We start from the raw sequence: 22,050 nt of genomic DNA, 5'->3' as shown, positions 1-22,050 counted from the left end.
CCCCCAAAAAAAAAAAAAAAAAATGCCCCCATTAGTATTATTCATCTCACTGTTCCAGCAATGCCAATGGAGAAGTGAAGGTAGCCAATTAGGACCTGCTCATTTTCCCTGTTCTCTAGTCTCCCAGTAACCACCAATACAGTGTTTTCTTTTCCATGTAAAACCAATAAAAAGAACAATATAGTTTTACCTGCTGGCGCTGCCTCTGCTCTAACCGCAGCTTCTCTGCATTGGCCATTTTGTACTCACTATTTTCAAGGCACCTTTCATCAGATCTAAGCCTTGAATCTGTTGGTGGAACTTCTGCTGCACATAAAAAGAACAATTTCAAATTCAGCAATGGAGATGTTACAGTTACAACCATAAAAGGATCCTAGAATGAAATATTGCCTGCACCTTCAATCCAGTAGTAAGCTCATTTAGTGTAATGCAAGGCGTATCTCGAGGGGAACATTGACGGCTTGCTTCTCTTCCAAAGACAGTAGGATGGAGACAAAAGGGTCCGATCTTTTTCCCTTCCCAGAACAGTCTCCATTAACATAATGCATGCTTTCATCCCATTTTCCAAATAAAGTGACAACCGTTTTTTCCATTCCTATCTTGTACGCTACCTTGTAACTGCAAATAGACAACCGAATCTCTTAAAATAAATATTGATGGCCCATGACATCTCATCAGCAGCTAATAGCAAAAATGAAAACTATACCCTCAAACAGCAGAATGAATTTCGACTATACCATGGACAAGTGTACTTTAAATGCTATCATTGAAGAAAGAGGGAGGGGGGAAGAAATGTTAGAAGGGAAAAAAAAAGCATCAAAACTATCATATGTTGCTTTTAACCACAGGAAGGATCAGCTTTGAAGATGATCTGATCCACCAGTTCACTTATAATAATCTAAAGACTACCAATGTCACTCTATGTAACATTCCATTTCTTGCTGGACCAGAACCAAATGCAATATGTCAAAGACCACCTGTTGACAATTTCAACAAGTATATCCAGGTTCTTGGAAAAACGTTGAGCAGCAGGAGCATTGAGCACTAACGACGACTTGGATTTCTTCTCATCAATTTAGATATGCATGAACGATGCAATAAGGAAAGCCAGGCCATGGTTTATTCTTCATATGGACTACCAAATATGATCCACTCTGAACATAATAAAGTAGAAGCTAAAGTAGATGACACAGGAGCATCTTCAAGAAGAATATATTGTCAGCTTATTCGTTACAAAAACATAGATCAGTTTTTGGTGATTAGGATAGTTATATCAAAGTCTAGTGTAGTTCCTGTCAATTTACATTGAACTTATTTTAAGGTCAAAATGCATCATTTAAGTATGACCAAGATATTGCAATTACATGCTTTATTCGGCCAAGCTTCGATTCACTACCTTAGTCTGTCTATCAGTCTGTATGTAGAATGCAGTTGAAAACATCAGTTTTGTATTCGTTTTCAGCCACAATGTCTTCCAAAAGTAACTCATTAACTTGACATCTCGATTGGAGACAATGCTATTCGGCAGCCCATGTAGTCACAATTCTTTGAAAAAATAGTTTTGCAATTAATATGCATCAAAAGTCTTGCGACATGGTATAAAGAGGGTCATCTTAGAGAAACAATCTACTACTACCATAATGTAATCATATCGCTCTCTTGTAGGGGTCGTCCAAGCACAAAATCCATGCTAACATCTAGCCATGGTGCATGAGGGACAAGTAATGGAGAGTATAAAACTATATTTTGCTTCCCTCCTTTAGCAAGTTGACATACACAACATCTCTTGATCACATGGTCGACATCCTTCGCATTGTGCGGCCAATAATATCTATCTGTCACCTGTACAAGAGTCTTGTCTTTGCCAAAATTTCCTCACAAACCTCCTCTGTGTAACTCCCTTATAATGTAACGTCATAGGGAAGAGTTTGGAACACATAGTCGTGTTCCAAAGAACAAATACCCATCATGCATTGAGTATTTATGATGTTGTTTGTCCGCCTTTCCGTAACTCCATATATATAGTTCTGAAATTGGGATTAGATGTTTACTCTCCATGAATCTGATCCATGTTGATTGCATGTGCTGAAAATGTATTCAATGTAAGAACTTTTCAGCTAAGTGTATCAGCCAATGTATTCTCCTTACCTGCCTTGCACTTCATAACAAACATAAGCTCTTATAGATAAGCTACCCATTTAGTGTGCCGGTTGCTGATCGACTTCTATGAGTAAAGGAACGTCAATGCTTCATGACCAATGTAAGGAATAAATTCCTTACAAGATAATGTCTCCAATGATGTAACACTTGGACGACTTCATACAATCCAAGATCATATGTCCAATAGCGGTGCTTGGCATCATTGAGTTTCTCCTTGCTTCAAGATGCCTACTAAACCAGCATGTGAAGCATCTGTTGCAACCTCAAATACACGGTCAAAGTCTAGTAGGTCTAGTACTAGTACTATCATCTTCTTCTCGATAAGAAGAAAGGCCTTCATTGCCATAGGTGTCCATTCAAGCTTTCCTTTATTTGCCTTCATACATTTGGTGATGGGTGCCATGGCTGCACTAAAATTCCGAATGAACCTTTTGTAAAAGGAAGCTTAACCATGGAAGTTGTGAAATTTTGTAAGTCTTTGATATGGGCCACTTGGTGATGCTCTGGATGTTCTCTGGATCAGCTTCGACACCTTTGGATGAGACAATAAAACCAAGGACTATAACCTTGGGCAACATAAAGGAACATTTCTTGAGACTTATGTATAGCTTCTCTGCGCTAAGTACTCTCAAGACTTGTCTCAAGTGACCAATGTGCTGTTCTTGGTGCTCGTTGTAAATCAAAATATCGTCAAAATAAACAACCAAGAATCAACCAATAAAAAAACAAAATACATGTGTCATAACTCGCATGAAAGTAATAGGTGCATTCATCAGGCCGAAAGGCATGACTTTCCACTCAAACAAGTCTTCTTTAGTTTGAATGGTAGTCTTTCATTCGTCTCCAGGCTGTAAACGAATCTGGTGGTAACCACTCCTAATGTCCAATTTGAAGAAAATATGAGATCCGGACAACATGTCCAGCATGTCCAAAAGGCTCTTTAGAATCAGCAAAAGGAGGATTAGACAGAAGATATTTCAATTTTCCCTTGGCATGAATATAGACCTTAACAGCCTGAGGCCATAGAAGATAATTTTTAACTCCATTAAGCTTTATAGTGGTGATCTGGACATTAACATTGTCCGTGGTTGACTTAGGATCAATCATCATGCAAAAAAAAAATCAGCAACCTGAGAAATTAATTCTGCAATGCAAATAAAAGATAGATCCAGATTGGCTTCAAACTGGGATCCAGTGATCCTTTATAGATGGTATTTAAAAAACCCCCACACACTCAATATGAGCTGGAGAACAGATCTGAATTAATTAAATAAACAATCTGATAGAAAAACTAACCTAAAATAGGCTATTGCAGGGAGTATATATTGGAGCTACAATTAAATAGGATCAGCAAGGCTGGTTTATTTCCAATCAATGTCGAATGACCTTCCAGTGAGTTTGAAAACAACCTGAAAACTTGAAGATGATCTGTTGGAAGGATAAAAAATAATTAGAATCTTGATATTCCTTCAAAACTGAACTCCAGAAGTATGGCAAGACTGTATGTAAGAAACACTGCTTCCAATCGGCTGTTTACTCCCTGAAACCAATAAAGGAATAGAAAAGGCCCTAGTTTTTCATTGCATCATCATCAACTAGAGGCAATAAAACCATTAAGCAGCAATCTGATCTATGAACTGGATATCAGTGCTCTGATACCATGAAACTTCAAAGAACCAAACACCTACTACCGATGAGAACAAGCATGAAGAAGAGAACACATAAAAAGATGAGAGAAGATAGATAACTTGAGCCAGCGGGAGACGCCACATAACCCCCCGCTGGACTATGAGTTCTATAAATAATAAATAAAATTACACTCACAAACTGAATAGGAAACCTAAATAGAATAGGAAACTACCTAGGAAACCCAAACAACTAAATAAGTAAGCCTTGCTCACAATAAAATTATAACTTAAAAAGCCTGAACAGGAAAAACACCACAATATAGGAAAACTACATGTCCTAGTCATGGAAGGGCCAAATATAGTTATCCAAGTCCGCAAGAGCATGTATTATTGGTTGAAGATCATAAACTCTTGGTTGCTCTGGGGAGGCATTTTCCCACTTCCAAAATTAGTTTTTATTAGAAACATAGATTTGGGCCACCCATTAGTTGGTGCAAAGGTGATCGTTGGCTCCCGAGCTGAACATTCCTTTTGCTGGTTCCTATGCCCCACCTCCCCCCTGCCCGGCACCTAACTGATCTGATGTGCAGCATTAGGCGATTTTTTAAATAGGTGCTCCCTTCATTGTAATTGTCTGTACATAATCACATCTTTGATCAATTCATCTTTGTCTTTGCATAGTTGATGATTCTATTCTATTGGAAGGAAAGTAACATGGTTTTCTCCTTTGTTTGAACTTCATGAAGAACACCATTCTATCTCTCCCTTGTTACAAACAAAAAAGTGGGGTTGCACCCAGTTGTACACTCCCTTCGTTCTACGAACCCTTGTTGATTCTGAACTTTGTTCGTGAAGAAACCCGACTTTTGACGGGCCAGCCCTTTTTTATGCGCCGCTTTACCCTACCTTAAGAGAGAGAATCTGATCTACTACAACCGAGTCAAGCACTTCGATGCATTCATCCCAGAAAATCCGTGCTTACCAAGTCCACTATTTTTTTTACTAACATGGCACACTTTGACTAATTTTGATCCCTAAAACTTTGAATGCTGTTAGAGAGAACTTCTAGCACCAAAGTGAAGATATAAAGGGAGAAAGGACATCCCTAAAGGATTCCTACCAAGGAGGCAAAATAACCAGCCAAGCTGCCATTGACTAATACTGAGAAAGATAGAGTTGAAATACAACTAATCTAATAACAAACACTAGGAGAAAGCCATCCGCTACATAACCTTGGAAATAAAATTCCAACCAAAGGAGAAGGCTTTATAGATGTCTATTTTCAAAAGAGCAGTGGGAGGATGAGATTTTCTATCAAAACCTCTTACAATCTTATTGCAAAGGAGAATGTTATCTGAAATGCTCCTACCATGAATAAAAGCCGACTGATTGTCATTAACAAGTAAGTCAACCACCAATTTGAGCCTAAGAGCAAGGACCTTTGCAATGAACTTAAACAAAAGATTGCAGAGGGCAATGGGCCTAATATCTAACATGATAAAGGAACCTTCGTTCTTACGAATAAGGCAAAGGAAGGTATGATTGACTCTTTTGATGTGACTAGATTAAAGAAGCAACTTTGGACGGCCTTGATGAGGTCAAACTTGGATAATATACTAGGATCCCGAAAAGAAACTCACACTAAAACTATCAGGATCAGTCGACCAAGGGCTCCATTAGTTTTGCAGGAGTGAACTGCTGCACTAATTTCTTCAGAGGGGATATCCTGGAAAGCACTGATGGGATGACTGGGAATGACCTGTTGAGGAGATTTTCCAGGAGGCAATTGTGAGAAGCTGAAGGAGATCTGAAAAACTCCTTGAAATAATTAACCACCTTTGCTTTAATATCCACTACACCATGCAATAAGGAGCCATTTGGAGTCACAAGCATGAGGATGGAGTTGGTATATGTTCAAGACATAAATCAATAGAACTAGGCTGAGTTAGAATCCCGAGCTCCAACCATTTAATTCAAGATTCTTTCCGAAAGAAGATTTCATCTTGAGCAAGCAGAGAAAAGAGAACCAAAGAAACTGCCTTTTCTTCTTCCACCAGGGGCATTAAGAGCATCTAATCGAAGTCTCGCCTTAATATCTGTTAACTTATCCTTGCAGTCGATAAACTAAGAGGAGCTATTACCAAAGGTGTTAGTGTTCCAAACTTTGAGAGCTCATTTCGAAGCTTCCTAGCAAAAGAAATCATGGGGGACAAGAAGGCTTGAACAGGCTTATACTAGGCTTCCTTGACTGGAGAGACAGCTTAGATGGGAGCCCCACATATCAAAACATTTGAAAGGCTTCGGACCAAAGGATATGTAAGGTTAGATAAGGAAAGAGATGATGTAATGGTCAGAATTTACTGAGGGGTCAATGAGGCATGGGATGAGGGAAAAGAAGAGATCCATGCTTCATTAACAAGCACTGTATCAAGCTTACAAGAAATATGAGCATCACCACTTCTCTTGTTATGCCGAGAGAACTTAAGACCGGACCATCTCAGATCATTCATACCAATATCCTCAATATCACAAAAGGCTTCCACAGAAGCTGAATCCAACTGTTCACCTCCTTGCTGTCCATGGCCAGACGAACTACATTGAAGTGTCCACCGAAACCACAAGGGAGCCCACTTGGCTAGCAATACTACGTAGATCATTCAAAAGAGAAACTCTCTCCAAGGCATAATTGGAAGCATATGTAACAATGAATGAGAAACTGGAATTCCCCAAGACATCAAAGATATTGAGGTGGAGGGTCTGAGAGAAGGACAGCAGGGAAGCCAAATTTTACTTGGATCCCAAAAGAACCAAATGCGGGGGCCATTTATGTGATGGGAATAGTTGGCAAGAATGGACCAACCAGAGGTGATGGAGGAAGCAATACGGAATGCATTAGGCTTCTTAACTCTGGTTTCAATTAGACAACAGAAGCTAACACGCAAATGCTTCATGTACCAAAAAGCTAGTTTTGACAGTTTTAATCTTACTCCACCACTTAACGGGAAAACATTGAAATAAAATTGAATCATGTAACTAAGAGCTAGCTTTGACAGTTTTTATTGAAATTAAAAGGAAAACAAAATCAAGTGCAACCAAAATTAATATAAACAGACATCATCGCTGGACTGTTGTATCAAGTTTAAAAACAAATCAAAAGGCTCTATTTTGTGAATTTATACCACTATATTTGTCTTGCCTCAACCTTGAAGAAGCTCCCTGCTGTCTTTGGCTCTCATCAACCATTGTATTCTCCATATCAACTTTTTCTGTGTATACAATAAATTATACAAAAAATATTTTTAGCAGATGACTATCAAGAAATTCTGAGCTAATAGCACCTTGAATAGTAAGTCAACCTCCCAACATCATAGCCATAGATGTGATAAATCCATTGAAAGCTTTCTAGCAAAATACCAGAAATATGTCAAGACTGTCTAATATTAAAATAGTCACATTCTATGGAGAGAGGTTTGTAGTCGCAGTTTATGGATAAGGGTTTCACCACTGGTGGTTATTTTCACAAATAGGATGGCTTAGTGATGTAGGGGGTTCCCAGGTGACTTGGTTTCCTACAGGATTAACTAACTAGGTAGGGTTAACTCAAGGGGCTTGGGTAGACAGGACAAAAGAAGCTCAGCAAACAAGATTTAACATGCAAAATGGAATGAGACTAATGAACAAAGTAGCAAAGAGCAATAATAATCTAGGAAGAAAACACATAAACTCACTCAAGCTTCAAGGGGAAACATGGCGTAGGGAACATGTCAGCAAGCCTCAAGGGGAAACACATAAAATTAGGTTACAGCAAAAGTTTATTAAGCACCTAAAGTAGATAAAAACCCCATGCTATATGCTCTAAAATCAGTTATACTAGTAATAAGAAGACCAGCAATACTTAAAGCAAACAGTGAGGTAAATAAAAGATTAAACAATGGCTAAAAAGGGGGGTGGGTTTTAATGGAAGCAACGGAGTAAATAATGAGGGGATAATGGAGGGAATGGGAGGGTTTATTCTATACTTATCTGCTGCCCAGGTCTGAGAATAAAGGAAGAGAACCCAGATTTGAAGATGATGTCCAACAGTAGTCCAATTGTTGAAAAGAGATCAGCAGCAGCCCAGTCCTTAACGTAAAGGATAACAACAGCCCAGTATTGAAGAGAAAATCAGCAACAGTCCAGCATCAAAGGAAGATAAAAAAGCAGCAACAGTTCAACATCAAAAGGTAGCACAGCAGCAGATATTGACAGACAGCAGTAGACAGTGAGCAACAACAGTAGCAGTAAACAGCAACAGTTCAAGTCAATAACCAGCAATAGTTCCAGTGAGAAAAGATAGAAAAGTGAGAGAGGGAGGGGGTGAGAGAAGAAAGAACCGAGAGAGAAGAAAGAGAGAAAGGCGAGAAAGAGAGAGTGAGAAAGACGTGATTGAAAGAGAGAGAGAATCGTGAGAGGGGTGGGGGGGTTTGCTCATTGGCTGTTTTTCAATTCTCATTCCTTCTTCTAATCTTCCAACCACAAAGAATGTTGGGTCTTCTTCTTCCTTCGGCTGTGTCTTGATGTCCCCATCACTTAGCTATGCACCCGTGCACATGCGCAAGAATAACAAATATCAGAGAAGCTACAAATCCTAAAATGGGAATCCATGACCCAATATGATAACCAAACTATACACATCGAGATACCATTTCGTCGCTTAATTTTAAGGCAATCGACAATCAGGTTTCAAAAAGAAGAAATCAGAATTCATAAGGTCAGTGTTGTGAGCTTTAACATTCTTGAGCTCTAAATTTTGGGGAAAGAATGATTTTATAACCAAGTATACATATAGTTAAAAAAGGTAAGAAGTGAAGAAAACCTAATTAACAAGCACACTCATTTTCAAAGAATTTACATGTAGGACATGAACAGTTATGTATCCTCACTATCATGCTCTAGCAGTCCCCCTTCAATCAATATATACAGCTCAAATCAGTTACAAGAGAAAAAGGAAACAAATAACTTGTAACCTACTCGAACAAGGAGATAGAAACCTAGACTGATTAGGAAACAAATAAAAACAAAATAAGGCAGGCATCTAACCAAATCTAACCACATGACAAGGCCACACAATAAGTCACAATAGAGGGGAAACTCCCACAACGTGTACTGTAAACATAACCCTTTGTACCTCAATGGTACAAAAGGGTCCAGGATACATTCTTAACAGGCTTCAATTATATCAGAATTTGGACCCACAAATACTGGCTCAATGGGGGAAAAACTGGACAAGCTGCTGGTGGGGCTGGATCTTCTCCATCGATCTACATCACTGGCATAAAGTTGTTTTGTTTATTCAAAACTCCTTTTGTAATTAGACTAGTATCCTATTGGCTGCAGGCTATCCTCTGGCCATTATGATTCAAGTTTTTAGTTTCTATTTAAAGATGTAAGGCTCTAGGGAGCCCCCCACGATTATTGAATAAATATTTCCTGGCTTTGGCTAGTATAAACTGTGAGAGACAGGTTCTGCTACTGTGAGACACAGCAGCACCTCAGTGAGACTCCAGGTTGACTGGAGGGATTCTGGTCAAGATCAGGTGGGAAATCTGATCATATCCCCTTCTTCTTCCCTACAATTACAAGTAAGTGTTAAGTTTGTCTCGAATTCTTGCCCCATTTTGAAGTCCTCCGACATTTTTTCGTGGCAACCCGAATGAGATTTTTTTTCTGAGATCTGTGGTGGTAGCAGGGGGTTGGGCCCGATGGATCGACCCATGACTTGAAGGAGTATATAATGTACTTTCATCTTGTTGAGCATGTATTCATAATTTGATGTTTTTTCGAGCTAGGGTTTCAGGGCGAGCTTTCCTACCACTGTTAGGGTGTTCTTGAGCGATCTCCACTGTAACTTCTCTTCTACATAGGAAACATTTCTTCTTCGCCCAAGGATGTAGCACACCACATTGGTGTGTGAACCTTGTTAAATCTCTCAATGTGGTGCAAATCTGTGTTTGTTTATTTTCGTATTTGTTGATGCTTGCTCTAACAGTAAGTATAGCTCCTGATAATCTAATTTCTGCTCTTCTTTTCTGTGGGATTATTCAAGGTTCCATAATTCTGATTTTTGGGAAGAAACAAGGTTAAATTTGTTTCAGTTTGATTGCTGCTCATACACCTGGCAGTACCCCTGTTTTGGGTGTATTCCTGCTGCAAATAGGAGACCTCTCCTAGGAGCATCTAACCCTTAGATTGGACTGAGGTTTGGATATTTCTTCCTCACTTTAAAAGACAAAAAAAAAGTCCAAATTTGATTCTGATCTGACCCTGAGATTTGACAGTTTTTAAAGTTCGTAAATTTCTGGAACATCACTTGCTATTTCTAAAACATACCATGCACAGCCTTATCCATCCATTAGATTGGAATTAATTTTTGGGGATTTATTCTACTCCATCAGACCTTCATTCAACCAGGATTTGAGGGTAATCAGATCTTTTGATCTTAAGTTATTAAATTTCTCTGATTCTGGTTTTAAGAAGTAGTTTCTGATCCTGTCCATTGATTTGCAGCCTAACACCTGTTGATAGATTGCGTCAACTTCATTGACCATGCTCTTTGCATCACTGGACTTCCAGAAGTAGCGGCGACAGAAACTATAGGCCACCATTTCAACACTCCCCCGCACATGCAGGCGAGATCACATGGTCCTTGCACGTGGAGCTCATGCGGCATTTCCTTCGCGCGGCACACCAAGGGAGAAGAAATTTCAAGAAAACTCTTCCGATGCACTTCCCAGGAGTCGAACACTTGACCTCCCTGCTTTGATGCCATGTTCACTACCGTTTCACCAAAAACTTGAACTGTTAGTGAAGGGCAGCGTCAATGTATACATTAACACTCACTTGCACATATAAGCCAAGATCCCATGGTCCTTGCATATGGAGCTCACTCGGCATCACAGCATCGAGGAAGAAGAAGTTTTCGCCCACCCGATATTTGCACATCCCAAAAGTCAAACACTCGACCTCCCTCGTCTGATACCATGTTTGCTATTGTTTCACCTAAAAGCTCCAACTGTTAGGGAAGGGCAGCATCAATGTATAAGTCAACATTAACCAAGGCAGCAGTTGAGAGATCACATATTCACTGAAGAGAAACATTTCAGGAATGCATAAACAGAAGCCTTTGCAATTATCTGACAACAGTAACAATGGGATGAGCAAGCATGGGTGTCCCCCAAAGCCATTTACTGGATCAAATATATTTTCCTACATTGCAGTTCATTTGGTTTCTCCTACAGAATGCAACATGTGTTCCAAATTAAATAAATTGAAGCTCTTATCGGGAGAGGCAGAGTATTTCAATCAGTGTCTCCAATATAATGCAGTATCCTTCTCGAGTGTAAGAAGTGCAAGCACTGACCATATAAACGCTAAGGAGTTCTGACTAACAAAAGGGCCAGAATGGGAGCAGCCGTCCTCCTTCAGCAGTCTGAAAAGGAACACATAGTAATTCGACCATTTGTGAGATGACATATTTTTTAATGAAACAAATAGAAGTTTACATCTAATTTTTGCTCTAAGAAATTATAAAACTCCTCCTCCATTATCTCTAAACAAACTAATAGATATTGAAGAGGCAATCACTAACCCTACATGCTTTTGTTGAAGCAGCACTTCATATTCCAACATGGTATTCTTTGGATGAATATTATATTGAGAAGACTTACTTTAACAGCCAAAAAGTCTTCCACAACCAACACCTCTAGGAAATGAAGAAAGAAATCCATCATTTGCACATTGTAGTGTTAGTCAACTTGTTGATTATGTCACCTTAGAACTTCTGTTATTATGTAATTCCAGTTACTTCCAGAGGCATACATATATAGATAGTAGGCCATAAGAGTACAGATATCTATTTGTCACGAGCATGCTACTTCATACAAGTCAACTCATACCAAGCATACCCATAGAACTAACACGCAACCAAAATTTAAATTTGAGAGAGAGAGAGAGAGAGAGAGAGAGAGACCAAGGACTGAGCATCAATAATAGAATCAGAAGGGAGTTGGAAACGGATGTCTTTCTGGAGGTGTTCTAGAAGCATCAGTATCCAATCCGTATCAGATGCACATTAGAAAACTAAAAGAATATTGTAGACGTAATGCATGCAACAGAATTAACACATAGATTCAAGAGGAATAATGCATAACACTGTATATAATACATTGGACAGAACATAGTACAATGACAAAAATTAAAACCCTCTGCCTCTTCATGACAATTTTCTTTTAACTTTTAGTTAGTCATCCAACAACCAAATGAAGTGACAGACAATTTAAAGAAGTTCTCCATCAGGCTATCAACATTTTGAATGATCACTGGAAGAACAAGGGGGAAAAAGAAAGAAAAAGAAAATCCTAATAAAAATGCACTCATTCAATAGCCTAACTCATGACACAAATTTAAGTGCAGCAAACGGAACAGTGTCTTCGAGGCGGAAGAGATCAATTTCAATCAGCAATTAAAATTATGAGCATGCTTCTGGAATGATCATAAAATTTAACCCACCGAAGAAATGGATACAGACCCGGACGGCTCAACAGAAAACTAGGATTTATTTTCGGTAGACTTTACCATTTAAACTTTAAACCAACACACCGTATAACTTCAACCCAAATTTTAGTCGCTCCATTTTGTTTCCTCTGTTCCAGAACTATCATAAAAAATAAAAAAAATAAAAAGGAATAGCGTTTATTCAAAAGAATCTCTTGCAGACAATGACACTCTCTTCACATGAAAACACGAACTTTGTGCTTTACATATATTGTTGATCCAAAAATTCATCATAATTATATCAAAAAGATATACATTTAAGTTAAAGACCGGCCCATATCTAAAAGTTGATCCGGTTGAAGAGAAAAAAAAATAACAACAACAATAAAAAAAAAAAATGATACACCTCTGGCCTACAACCTTGTAATGGGAACGTTATGAAAAGGACTTGGAGAAACCGAAGCAGAATTCTGAATTCCATTGGCAAGTTGTCTTTTACGAATCATTATATATACCTCTAACTGTCGCAATGTGTCGGTGAGGAGACACTGTTTCTGCTTGAGAAGCACAAGCTGCTTCTGAACCGACGAGAATTCACTTCTCATTATCTGTTCGCTATCTTGAATTGCCGCTTCACTTACGCCCTCCTCCAACAGCCTCTGCCTCAACTTCTCTGTGGAGACGACAACATTGTCCATAGGCGCCATTAACTCGCCGTTCGACATCCTTGGGAACATGTCCTTCACAGACTTCAATGCCTCCATCCATGCCGCTCTATCCTCCTTCGTCTCGGCCCTCAAATGCAGCTTTTTAGTGCCGGTAAAAATCGAGAATCTCTTGTCATCCGATTTGCACTCGCTGATCGACGAAACCTAAAGAAAACCAAATGAATTAAGATTGGAAAACTTATATCTCTGATTACAATCAAAGATTGAACAGAAAGAGATACAGACCTTGAGGTGAATTTCACCCGAGGGCTGCCGGCGAAGTTGGGATTGGCCATTCTTGGGGCGACTAATTTGACTCATTTGACGGAGCGATTCTTCTCCAATGATCTTCGATCCTTTCTCGATTTCTTGATTGACAACGATCTTATCAGGTCCATCAACCTTGTAATAAGATAGAACACCATCCTGAAGAACTAACCACCTCGGCTTCCAACCTTTTCCATAATTCACCCACTTAAAAAGAATTCCACAGATGCCGTTACCAACTACATCGTTGATCTTCAAACAATCTCGGTGATCAGATAATACCTGTGGATCCTGCAACGAAGAAATCCTTGACGATAACTCTATCGACAGCGGAACACTAGACCTCGTACTCAGGTGACTAAAATCGCCACTCCCGTTATTGCTATTTTGGATTTTGTTATTAAGATCGACGGGTGATTCACGGCGACGATGAATGGAATCGGATTTCTGTGCGGCGTTCGTCGGTGTTGGATGAGGAGGGGGAATCATGTTGCGTAACTTCGTGAATGAAATCGTCGACGAAGATGATGGCACCGCCGGATTCCGTTCGGAAACCGTAGAGATGCAGCACAAGTGATGCATTAGAGAACGGTTAGGGAAACAAAGTGAACTTTGATTCGCCGGAATTCATCTCTGGTTGGGTGGTGGTTCGGCGGAGATGGTTAATTTGCTTTGATGGTAGGCTATAATTGGAAGAGAACCGAAGTAGCAGCCGCCACGTTTGGAAAACACGTGGACGGCTTTTGCTTTTTTATATAGGGTAATTTACAATGCCACCCCCTGGAGAATGCCAATATTAGAGGGACACCCCCTCTCTTTCACCAAATTAGACTCGGACCCCCTACCGTCAGTGACTGTTAAAGAATACTATGAAATGACGTTTTTGCCCTTATGAGTAAAAAACAATGAATCCAACAAAAACAAGAAGGGAATCAACCAATGGAAGAAACATGAACCTAAGAATTACAAGAACTGGGAAGGGAAAAAGAAATGAATTTTCCCAATTCTTATGCTTCTTCTCCTTCTCTCTTAACGGTTTGAAACGTCAACAAACCCATTTCTTCTCTTCGCCTTCTCCTGCCTTCTTTGCTAACTTCGACTCCTCTGTTGCTCTGTTTCTGTTTCTGCGTCCCCTGTTTTTTAATTTTATCTAATCCCCTTTGTATTGTCATCTGAAGCTGATTCAGAAATAACCCGTTTCTTTGTTGATTAACAAAGATATATAAAAGATAGAGGAGCTTGAGAATTAGAAAAGAAAACCATGGTTCAGGGACCTGCGTCTCAGAAGAATCGCTTTTTGGTAGATAAAAAAGGTAGCCGTGGTGAGCTCAACAATTTGGATGGTCTTCAAATTTCTCTATCTGGTTCTGTCAATGGCAATGAGGAGATTGCTGAGGGATTTGAAGGCTCCGAAGCTAATTTTAAGCATATTAAAGTAATGGGTTACCATCAATAGGTACGAAGAGATGGAAGATATCAAGATATCTAATGATTCTTTGTTGGTTTTGTACTTCTGGGCTTGAATCTCTATCCATATTAAATGGGGGAATTTGATCGTTCTTCAAAAAAAGAAGAGAAGAAAGAGTTTCATTTTCTTTTTAATGCCCTCATGACTAGTTTGTTCTATTCCTCTTTAATTCCTCCATTTTTGCAGGTTGAGGTAAAAAATGTTTTGGAAAAATCCAGTCCTCTTGGATTAACACTCAGGAAGACTCCATCTTTTCTAGACCTCATAAAGATGAAGCTGTCTCGGGCACTGAAACTTTGTCTCGATGCTGATATCATCATCTTTCACCCCAGGAATCTCAGAGAGTTCAATTGGGATCATATCCCTCAAACCCTTAATATGCCCAATCCCTTTGGCTACTTCTTCCCTAACAGCGCCTCCACAAGTGGCTCCTTATTGAACACGTTTCCAAGGTGACCGATAGCGCAAGGATGCTTCGGGGGCTCGAAGGAGAGCACACAAGTCATCCACCACGATAACCTAGTCTCATTGGGATCAACTTTATTGGGCTTCTTCACGGCATACATGTTGAGATAGCAATTGCGAGACTCGGCACCAGTTGCACAACCATCGCCGCCACCACCAGAGACCTTTATTCGAAGCAATAAATGGGAGAAAGGGATAATTAGGGAATCGAAGAGAGTGGAGGGGTTTCCCGGTGAAGAAGATGGAGTTAAGGGTTTGCGAGGGAGGAGGGAGGACGGAGGGAATTATTACATGGGCATTTTAGGTACTTCACATTTAATAAGGGTATTTTAGTATTTAAAATAAAATATAGTAGCTGACATCAGAATATAAGGTATATTCCTTAACAGTGACTGACGGTAGGGGGTCCGAGTCTAATTTGGTGAAAGAGAGGGGGTGTCCCTCTAATATTGGCATTCTCCAGGGGGTGGCATTGTAAATTACCCTTTTATATATTTACAGAGAGAGGATTCCGAAAACTCCGCCTTCGCAAGCACGAAACGGACTTTTTCGCCGGCGGTTTAAGAATCCCGGCAGAACAGCGAAGCCTTCACATAGTCTAAGATTCTTGAACGACAATAAACAAAGAGGGGTCTTTTTTTTTTTCTTTTTGCTGAGAAACAAAGAGGAGGTTGAAGACGTTTGAATATAAAATGAAAGGCGATTGGGTTATAATGTAGTTTGATGCATGATAATAACGTAACTCAGCCGCTGCTAGATTTTATGATAAACCTTTTTGGTATATGAAAGGGAGTGGGGGGTGTCAACTCTAAGTCCGCAACGGTAGCCCCGATCATAGTTGGTATGTTCGGGGATGGCAATAATACGGATATGGTAATTAATCGGGCCATATAGAAATATTATTTTTTTTAAATTTGTCGTAATAAAACGTGCACGATAATAATGCGGTATGTGTTTAATACAATTGCTATGTAAAAAGTCAGGAGCAAACATACACTTTTATGTTGTTATTAAGAATGAACTAAAACTGGTTATTTACAACTAAATTTTAATATCTCATGTTCTCATGAACACTTAAATTTAATCTAGCTTTCTAATTGGGGTCATTTCTCAAATTTTTTTTTTTTACATCTAATATTAATTAAATTTAATCATACCTATCATAGTCAATGTTGATAAGTGATCCATCAACCACTCTCTATCGTAGTAAATAATAGCATATATTTGTCAAAATAATCACAATAGCACATGGATAATCATTTAACAAATTAAAATATCATCATTGATATTATCTTATAAAAATAATAAAATCCACAGCAACCCTTACTGGTGAGGATCCGTATTTTAAAACCAGAATTAGATTGCGTATAGGTCTATTTAGATATTCAATAATTAAATCGTAATAACCAATAATATATTCATAATTAAAGTAAGATTTTAAATTGAATGAAAAAATTATCATTAAGTAGACTTTATGGGTTAATGAATAGAAACAGGAAGGTGGATACATAAACGTTCTTGATTAAAAGATTTAGGATAAACATGAAATGAAGTTAAAAACATGGTATAAGGTAATAAATGAGATATAAAACCGCAATGTAGAAAGAGGTGTTGGAATTAATAAAATAAGAAAGGGAGACGCGTGTCATTCACATTTTTCTCAAAATCAAACCAACACATTTAGCATGACCTTTACAAGCTCGACTCAAACCGCAATGTAGAAAGAAATGTTGGAATCAATAAAATAAGAAAGGGTCCATTTACAAGCTCGACTCAAACCGACACATTTAGCATGACCTTTTATGTAGGTATTTTGATTTTTTTTTTTTAATATAGAATAGGGTATTTATTGATATTTTTCTTAGCTATTGAATGCAATTAAGTATAATATATTTTCAAAATTATTGATAATTTAACAAAATAAATTAAAGTATCAGAAATCTAAGAAAAATAAAGACCGTTTAAGGCTTTATTACCTTGTTTAAGGCCCGATTAGCTAAATTATGAGAAACCCGATTAAAGCCTGAAACCCAATCAAACCCAACAAGACACCAACAGAGACCGACTCAAGGAGTGCTGGTGCAAGCTCCCCAACAAAACGACAATCTCGCTTGGCGGTAAACGGTTTCTGGGGGTTGCAAGTGAGGTAGAAGGCCTCTTTGCGTAGCAGGAGTGTAAGGGGTTATATTCAAATTTTTTATTTGGGACTCGTTTACGGAGGGTAATTTTATACCTTTTGGTATTAGGGTTTTTTTTTTCTCTGCTATATATTTGTAGCGGGGTTCTCTTTCTCTATAAGTAATTTGAGAGAAGCATTAGAATGAGCGTTGTTATCCTATTCTCCATTGATATTGGAGTAGGGATCTCATCTCCCAGAGGACGTAAATAATCTTACTAAGCCTCATAATTCTATGTGCATTATATGTTCTTGTTTTTCTATTCTTTTCTGCATCATTTTATAATTGTGTTTTTACAGCCTTATGTATCCTCTAGTCAGGTTCGTATATCATGTAGGAGAAAGAACCCTAATTTCACAAAAAAAAAAAAAAACCCAATGCCTAGGGTTCTATCACAACTAAAGTAAATATTTTGTGAGAGCATGCCATTTACATATGGCTTTGATCCTTTGTAACCCCTGGTTCATAATGAGGTAAGAATTTATGTCATAAGTTGTGTGAACTAATCATTTGATGTGATGTGATATGTTGGTCTATGGAGTAAGATATTAAGCTATCAATTCACATGAGAGCGGGGTTAAGGAATCAATTTTTTTTTTTTTTCTCTAATTCAATGTTATCAAAACCCAACGTGAAGACCAGTGAGAATTCCATCACAACCTGGAACAGGTGCATTGAGGTATACAAGAAGTGACGAAATTAATGACATATCTTCTTTGAGAGTAGAATGGTTTTTCTAGTCGGACCATCTACCCATGATTAGACTCAAGAACAAACAGGGAATACCTAAAATCCATCAAGAGTATATTGACTATTGACAGAGGATGACATGGTTATCAATTCTAATCCAACTCTATAACCACTAAGAAATCTAGTGAGACAGGCACTAAGAAATTGAATTATACAATCAAGAATATAAAAGGAGCGGAGGATCAAATGATCTACACCGAGAGGATGTGTTTCTTCTTGGATGCCTGTATTTCAGAGAAATTTAAATAGAAAACTAGTAAGTTTGATGGGACCAATGATTCTAGAGCTCATTTGAAGGTTTGCATAAAATAGATGAGGGTAAAAGGATTTACTAAACAATAAGTGTGTTGAGCATTCAATTAACCCTTGTAGGGGGTTATCCTTTTGTTTCCTCATGTCCCTAGAACATTCCCCAACCACATCAGGGAAGCTTTTGATTAAGACTTTCGAAAAATAATTCTCATATAACACTAAAATTGAATCAACTCATCACAGAATTGCACAATTAAGAATTGGAGAGCATCTAAATCCATTTAAGACAAATAAATGAATTCACACGGACCTACACAACAAGGATTAAAGGTTGGCCCGGAGGGGCCTCCTAGACTAGGCTCCGATGCTTAAGTCAGATCCAAGGATATTCATTCCATTTCTGTATTTCAGTCGATTGAGAGTCTTACATGTAGGGTTGGCTGGGTTTTCCTTATATAAAGGATATGAGTCTTCCTTATTGGTCGAGCAGCTCAAACGTGCATCCACGGGCCTTCCCCCCATTGGTGAGACTATCTTGCATGGCTGCTGACCTAGCCAGAGTCATAACGGTTAACTCAACTCAAGTTAGTTTCCCTCAACGGCTAATCTGACCAAGGTTAGATCTTCTAACGGTTAACTCTACTAGGACAAACCTAAGTTAGGTAGCTTAGAGGTTAAGCAATCCTATTTGACCATAGTTAATGACCTGGGGTTAGGTAACTGTCGAACCCCGGTTAGCTCTCTTGAATAAGGTTGATAGAGTGGGAACATCCCTTAGAAGTAGGTCAGGGGGTTGGGGAGCTTACTTTGGGGGTTGTTCAGGAGGTCGGGAGTTTCCTTTGGGAGTTGTTTGGCAGGTCAGGAGCTTTAGTTCGTGTTATCAAGACTGGGGGTGCGACCATATGACCATTGACTGGTCAACAAGTGCCCATGGTATATCAAGTTGAACACCTCTCTACGTGTAAAAAGGGAATTTACTGAGTTGAGTTTGTCACGTGGTGTCATTCTAAAGAAATTGCATAAACAGAGTTTTTTTTTTTTTTTTTGGGTCTTCTATCATACTAAGCGCAATTGACCAATGACCACCTATTCCTACACACTAACATGGGTCTACGTCCAATTTCAGATCACCTCTAAAGTGGTACAAGTAGGACCAATACCAATTACCACACTCAGCAGATGCATACAACTGATAACTAATGGAATTTGAGGCATGACATTCATGATCTTGTAGATCAAAAAAAGCTCACCATATGATCAAAGCAACAGTTAGGTGATTAAAGTGAATAGGCTCAATAAAGTTACATTTATTTTCATTAAAAAAAAAAATGTTTCGTTTCTTTTCGGTTCTAATATGCTAAAGTTCACTATATTTCACTAACTCTTGAGACAAAGTGTAACTATCCAAACTCGGATGAAGTTGTGGATACAAGTATACAACCCTTACGGCGGTCGATCAATTGATTACTGCTAGTAGAAAACGGGTATAAGGGTCGATCAATTGATTACTGTTAGAAGAAAACGGGTCATACCCGTTTCCCACGTGGAGCGTTCATACTAGGACTATGCTTACCCATGTGGAGGGCCCAATGGGGCTCTCTCTCTCTCTCTCTCTCTCTCTCTCTCTCTCTCTCTCTCTCTCTCTCTCTCTCTCTCTCTCTATTGTGTGTCTTTAAGTAATTCCATCGCTTTCCTTAGATTTGGAGATGGAATGCCATAAAGGATCGTCTTTCACTGCCTAGCGAGATCGTTGCAAATCCTAGATTATGTATATTCGTGCGGGACAATGTGCAAAGCAATCAGACCTTCTTTGCTGCATGTGAAACGTCATTAAGGTAACCTTAGAACCCGTTTCGTTTCCATTCTACAATTATGTTGTCCTCAAGTAATTTCATCAATTCACATAAACATAACCAATCACACATGTGGGCTTTGCAATGAAAAATAGTATCATCCGCATAAAATCTACATTAGGGGTGTAAATTTGGCCCTAATGGCCCGAACTTGCCCTAAGCCCGAATCCTGTCTAACCCAGTTATGAGGGTCAGGGGATGGGCATGGGTTGAGACCTAGGCCCAGCTTGGCAACCCGACCCGATGTTAACTCTTATCTATTATTGTGTTTAGCAATAGTATTTTGCTTCCCTTAGGCCCACATCATGTGTTACACTAGTGTTATACAAGCTATTTATATGACTTCAACCGATATCATTTGTTACACAAGCCACGTACTCTTACCTATTGAGTTAAGACGACCAAATGACCAAACTATTTCCCCTATTTTTTTTGCATATATTGTCTTTGTGTCTCTTGTCATGTGTTGATATAAACTTTAGATATAGTAGCAATCATGAAGAATTAGGCCAAAATTTGGTCTGTCCAGTTTATGAGATGTGGTGATGCTAAACGATTAAAAGGTCTTATCTTATAACCAAATTGACAACCTTGCTTGCTACAAATTTACGGATCAGGGGTGGATAAGGGTTGGCCATAGTCTTAACATCTCCCTACCCCTTTTGGTAAGTATAGGCTTAGCATTTGTGACACTTTGTAGGGAAAAAAATAACCAAAAAAATACAGGACCAGTTAGGGTCAACCCAACTCAACCCGGCCCAACTCAGAGCCCGGTAAGCTTGAGCATGAACCCAGTATGATTAACCTAAGGTTGAGTTAGGGTTATAAAAAACTTGGCCCAAACCGATCCTGTTACATCGAACAAATAAATAAATAATAAAAACCCCATATGGGAGACTCAGTACACTAACATCATGGAAATTTTTTTGCATTTTTCTATTGTGGGGGAGTCTTAGAGACATGCTTTACCATATAAAACAAAACAAAGAATAATATGAATGCATCTCATATTTATTTTACTCACGTGTTCTGGAACCACCCATTGAATTATGTACATTGCAGTGGGCAAAGGTCCGACATTGTGAGGCCTCCATCTCTCGGAGTTTCAAACCAAACCAACCTACTAGGTTAGTGAAAAAGCCAGCAAAATCACCTACCTTAATCATTGGCCCTTCACTATTCACCAGAGTCCTACGTTCTTTCTTGTATTCATTATTGTGAAATGCAGGTGGGAGTAGTTAGATATGAGATTGAGAAGCGAAGAATTCAAAATAACATAGCGTGGAATACAAGGTTTTAAAATTTCGGATCGATCTCAATGGTTAGATATGAGATTGAGAAGCGAAGAATTCAAAATAACATAGAGTGGAATACGAGGTTTTAAAATTCCGGATCGATCTCAATTGATATTGATTCGAATTGACATCAGAATTTTTGAGTTCAGATGGATTTACCCCATTTTTTTAAATTAATTTTTTGACTTTAATGATCTTGATTGATATCAATCCGATCTGGGTGATTTTAAATGATCTGATACGATTTTTTAAATTATGATACTGAAACACGAGTCATTGTAACTTGACAAAAGGAATAAAGAACTCAAAATATCTGGTGCGATCCAGACACGTAAGAAAAAGAAAAAGAGCTACTGTTCACCAACGTAAACACCCCACCATTGTCACCACCCACTCCATGTGCCTCCAAAAGTTCAGGGGCTAATGCCAACACAACATTTTTCCACCAAAGGAAAGTAAGCACATGGCCTCATAACATTAGTTAAACATGAAGCAA

At 38.7% G+C, this 22,050-nt stretch overlaps 1 protein-coding gene across 7 annotated transcripts in view; it reads right to left on the bottom strand.

Moving 5' to 3' along the window:
• Window positions 1-14,046, bottom strand: part of LOC122084566 (oxysterol-binding protein-related protein 1C-like) — a 16,781-nt gene extending 2,735 nt beyond the window's left edge. The window contains exons 1-7 of one of the 7 annotated variants that reach the window (XM_042652909.1): window positions 13,274-14,046; window positions 12,836-13,192; window positions 11,188-11,256; window positions 10,668-10,839; window positions 6,968-7,910; window positions 397-618; window positions 191-303 (exon numbers count right to left, since the gene is read on the bottom strand). In XM_042652909.1, the coding sequence (XP_042508843.1) occupies window positions 11,212-11,256; window positions 12,836-13,192; window positions 13,274-13,876 (1,005 nt within the window). In that variant the 5' untranslated portion in view covers window positions 13,877-14,046 and the 3' untranslated portion in view covers window positions 191-303; window positions 397-618; window positions 6,968-7,910; window positions 10,668-10,839; window positions 11,188-11,211. Of the gene's footprint in view, window positions 1-190; window positions 304-396; window positions 619-6,967; window positions 8,362-10,667; window positions 10,840-11,187; window positions 11,257-11,446; window positions 11,530-12,495; window positions 13,193-13,273 lie in introns of those variants that run through there. The other 6 variants (XM_042652908.1, XM_042652910.1, XM_042652911.1 and 3 more) reach the window with 6 other exon arrangements.
• Between the last annotated feature and the right edge of the window lie 8,004 nt (window positions 14,047-22,050).

Source organism: Macadamia integrifolia, chromosome 7 (assembly GCF_013358625.1).
Source record: "Macadamia integrifolia cultivar HAES 741 chromosome 7, SCU_Mint_v3, whole genome shotgun sequence".
Lineage (NCBI taxonomy): Eukaryota > Viridiplantae > Streptophyta > Magnoliopsida > Proteales > Proteaceae > Macadamia > Macadamia integrifolia.
Note: the sequence above shows the minus strand (reverse complement) of the source record. Positions and strands in the feature narration are given on the sequence as shown.